Source organism: Cyprinodon variegatus, unplaced genomic scaffold (assembly GCF_000732505.1).
Source record: "Cyprinodon variegatus isolate N-32 unplaced genomic scaffold, C_variegatus-1.0 Scaffold793, whole genome shotgun sequence".
Taxonomy (NCBI): domain Eukaryota; kingdom Metazoa; phylum Chordata; class Actinopteri; order Cyprinodontiformes; family Cyprinodontidae; genus Cyprinodon; species Cyprinodon variegatus.
This window is the reverse complement of record NW_015151246.1, coordinates 211,281-215,552: the sequence shown is the minus strand read 5'-3', so window position 1 is coordinate 215,552 and position 4,272 is coordinate 211,281. Positions and strand designations below refer to the sequence as shown.

Here is a 4,272-nt window from a genome sequence, read left to right as displayed (position 1 = left end):
TCTACTGCAGGAGGTCCGGTTCTACTGCAGGGGGACGGGTTCTGTCTCTGTCTGACCCACTCCCACTCTTCCCTCACAGATCCAGCTGTGGGACACCGCCGGCCAGGAGCGCTTCAGGAAGTCCATGGTTCAGCACTACTACCGCAACGTTCACGCCGTCGTGTTCGTCTACGACGTCACCAACGCCGCCAGCTTCCGCAGCCTCCCCGCCTGGATCGAAGAGTGCAAGCAGCACGCTCTGGGCTCCGAGGTTCCCAGGATCCTGGTGGGAAACAAGTGCGACCTGCTGGACTCGGTTCAGGTGGGAACGGACTTAGCGCAGCAGTTCGCAGACGCTCACTCCATGCCGCTGTTTGAGACGTCCGCTAAGAGTCCAAACAGCCCAGGGGACAGGAAGTCCCTCAGCAGCGACCACGTGGAGGCCATCTTCATGACCGTGGCGCATAAGCTGAAGTCCCAGAAGCCGCTGGTCCTGAGTCAGCCGCCCGAGGGGTCAGGGGGCACCGTGACCCTGAACGCCGGGAGAAACGATGGGGCGGACGGGGGCAGCAGTTGGAGCTGTGGCAGTTGCTAAGCAACAGGGGACGGACATTGCTGGGTTTACTGGTTCTGGGATCAGAACCATTACAGCTCCTAGTCCTCATGCCGCAGCAGAACCCTGATGGACCTTCCAGCTCCTGGACAACGAGCCCAGAACTGTTCTGAAGCATAAACCCAAATATTTTACCATCCATTTCAAATAAAAGCTGTTTTCTTTCATTAATGGAGACCAGAAGTGATGAGATGGACCCGTCCAGAACCGTCCATCACCATTGATTTGTGCCTTCCGGACCCAGACCCGGATCCATCCCTCTGCCCACCCAGACCCGGATCCATCCCTCTGCCCGCCCAGACCCGGATCCATCCCTCTGCCCGCCCAGAACTGGATCAATCCTTCTGCCCGCCCAGAACTGGATCCATCCCTCTGCCCGCCAGGAACCGGATCCATCCCTCTGCCCGCCCAGAACCGGATCGATTTTTAATTTAAACTGATCAAATGATGAAAGAAAATTGTTCTTTGCAGGTTCTACAAATTCTGTTCAATGTTTCTAACAGCACTTTTTTTTAAAAATGGCTGCTCATCCCATGAACCCCTGAAGCATCTAGGGGTCACAAACCCAATATTGAAAACAGTAGAAGTATGATGGAAGACTTTAAAGATGTTAAGTTTACTTCTTTGGTAAATAATTTCTACTCAGGAACACTGGCTACGGTTGCTAACAAGGAATGGTTGCTAACTGGTTCTGGTTGCAAACATGGCCTGGATGCTAATAGGCTCAGGTTGCTAACAGGGCCTGGATGCTAATAGGCTCAGGTTNTATGATGGAAGACTTTAAAGATGTTAAGTTTACTTCTTTGGTAAATAATTTCTACTCAGGAACACTGGCTACGGTTGCTAACAAGGAATGGTTGCTAACTGGTTCTGGTTGCAAACATGGCCTGGATGCTAATAGGCTCAGGTTGCTAACAGGGCCTGGATGCTAATAGGCTCAGGTTGCTAACAGGGCCTGGATGCTAATAGGCTCAGGTTGGTAACAGGGCCTGGATGCTAATAGGCCGTAGATACTAATAGGCTCAGGTTGCTAACAGGGCCTGGATGCTAATGGGCTCTGGTTGCTAAATGAGCCTGGATGCTAATAGGCTGAGGTTGCTAACAGGGCCTTGATGCTAATAGGCTTAGGTTACTAACAGGGCCTGGATGCTAATAGGCTCAGGTTGCTAACAGGGTCTGGATGCTAATAGGCTCTAGTTGCTAAATGAGCTTGGATGCTAATAGGCTCAGGTTGCTAACAGGGCCTGGATGCTAATAGGCTGAGGTTGCTAAAGGGGCCTGGATGCTAATAGGCTCATTGCTAACAGGGCCTGGATGCTAATAGGCTCTGGTTACTAACTGAGCCTGGATGCTAATAGGCTCAGGTTGCTAACAGGGCCTGGATGCTAATAGGCTCTGGTTACTAACTGAGCCTGGATGCTAATAGGCTCAGGTTTCTAACAGGGCCTGGATGCTAACAGGCTCTGGTTGCTAACTGAGCCTGGATGCTAATAGGCTNAGGCTCTGGTTGCTAACTGAGCCTGGATGCTAATAGGCTCAGGTTGCTAACAGGGCCTGGATGCTAATAGGCTCTGGTTGCTAACTTGCCATTTCTCAGTCCAGGTAGCAACCAGCCTATGTTAGTAGCTCATTAAATCAGTGGTCCAAAGGCGCTGAATGGAGTTGGTTTTAATGGGGCCGATATCAAAGGGGTCCATCAGGGAATCTGTCTATAAAAACCACATCAGAAATGTCTTTTTGTTGTAATAAAACAATGAACCCTTGGTCAGTGTCTGTGCTTTTTCTGCCTAAAAGAATTTGGGACATTGGAGAAGCTAAAAATGAACTTTATTGATCTCACATTGGAGAAATGTACCTCTGCAGGTATGCCCTTGGGTCTGCTAATCTGCCTGCGGAGCAGTGTGGGGTTAAGGGTCTTACTCAGGGACCCAGATTGTCAGTGTGTGGGAGTGGGACAGGATTCCAAGCACTACACCCTAACCACTAGGCCACTCCCCTGAATGGAGAATGCATCGTTACCCCTGGCACGGGATGCAAAGCGATGCAAAGCGTTCCACCATTAGAGCCAATTCTCCACATTAAGCTCAGAATGTAACCAGAGCTGCAGGTGTAGAAACAGACCGGGCCGTAGCCAGCATCCAACGTTGACCCCTCACAGCGGCTTACAGGAGGAGGTCTGTATGCGGCTGGGTGTCCCGCCCCTCATGGGTTTGGTTTAAACATCTGGCTCCTGGAACCAGATGTTTAAATCAGGTGTGTAAACGGTTTCTGAGGCCAGTTCCCCTCAGATGTCTTCATTATGGGTTGGGGGTCCGTTTGGAGCTACTGTGAGAGCACAGCTGGCCTGATGTTCTTTCTGTGGGTGCTACCCTCTGAAGGTCTGGGGTGGTACTGGTCTGGACCAGAACCTTCCAGGTCTGTGAATAAAGGATCCCTCCCAGCTGGGTTTAAAGGTCTTTATTAAACAGGATAAAATCAGAGCTTAGATTCACACAGCATCAGGTTTACAGCCACTCTGCAGGGAAACGGGTCCATTCTGGAACCAGAGCAGTTCACAGGTCTTTGGATCAGCACCGGGTCAGCTCAGCCTGCTGTATAGTGGATGCCTGGAGGGGGCGTCCTCCTCCTCCTCTTTCGAGGCCACCTCAGATGTTTGAGGAGAGTTAAAGAAGCAGTCATCTCCACCTGCTGGAAACACAGGAGAACTACATGAGCGGTACCAATGCTCCTTCAGAACACATGATAGATGAACAGTACCGGTGTTCTGTCAGACCAGCATATCCCAGCAGACCAGCATACCCATAGTCAATACGCACGCACAAGCCACAAAATTGATGTTTATCGCTTTAGTTTTTAATGAAAAATAGACTTTAAACTGCCTCAACAGGCGTTTATCCCTTTAGTCATCTGACAGAACAACGGCACCAAAAAGAGCTCTAACCCTGGACTGAGTAGGAATTTGACTAGGCCACTGAACACACTAATCAGCTTTGATGTAAAGCTGGGCTCTCCAGCTCCAGTCTTTAACCAAAGCATCCATTAGAGCTCTGGATGGGACAGGAGGGTGGAGCTTCACCTCCACCCTGAGGTCACTTTGGCCTCCTTCCATCTGGAGGAGGACGGTCAGCGCATGTCTGTCTCCTTAAACTGGTTCCATGTTGGTTATCAGATCTTAGGGAAAACATCTCCCACTAAACCAGAAACGTATGAAGCTGACTTTCCATGGAAGTGAGCTGACTGACTGCCAGCTGAGCTGCAGAGGGCGAACGGTCTGCTGCTCCACTTCCACCCTCTTCAGGTTCTGCATCAGAAAATATTATTGGTTCTGTTGGTTTAAAAAAGGTCTAAACCTTAAGTTCTGTGGAGGAATGACTCTGACCCATTGGTCCTGCCAGAATCTGCTTCTCTGTGCCTCAAAGTAATCAGATTACCTGAGTGGATGGCCTTCAACATGAGCGGTCAGTCCTCTGATTGGGGCCTCGGTTGCCCTGCATTAGAAACCATTGTCTTCAGCAGGAGAAGAAGCGATGAAAAATCGTGAACTGATTGAGATGATTTAGTTTCAGACATTTAACTTTTTCCTTTTTGCATCCAGAGGTTTTATCAACAGCTAAATTAGAATGCTGAAACCTGTCGGCAGAATATGTTCGCTTTTATTATCCTGCTGCCTGCAGTTTGTA

General features: G+C 49.9%; 2 protein-coding genes across 3 annotated transcripts in view; one reads left to right on the top strand and one right to left on the bottom strand.

Moving 5' to 3' along the window:
- Window positions 1–1,345, top strand: part of LOC107098611 — a 14,456-nt gene extending 13,111 nt beyond the window's left edge. The window contains exon 6 of the mRNA XM_015396380.1: window positions 54–1,345. Coding sequence (XP_015251866.1) covers window positions 54–574 — 521 coding nt within the window. The 3' untranslated portion in view covers window positions 575–1,345. The remainder of the gene's footprint in view (window positions 1–53) is intronic.
- Window positions 1,346–3,043: 1,698 nt separating this feature from the next.
- Window positions 3,044–4,272, bottom strand: part of LOC107098615 — an 8,005-nt gene continuing 6,776 nt past the window's right edge. Inside the window, exon 6 of one of the 2 annotated variants that reach the window (XM_015396385.1) lies at window positions 3,044–3,280. In XM_015396385.1, the coding sequence (XP_015251871.1) occupies window positions 3,171–3,280 (110 nt within the window). In that variant the 3' untranslated portion in view covers window positions 3,044–3,170. The remainder of the gene's footprint in view (window positions 3,281–4,272) is intronic. The other variant, XM_015396386.1, reaches the window with a different exon arrangement.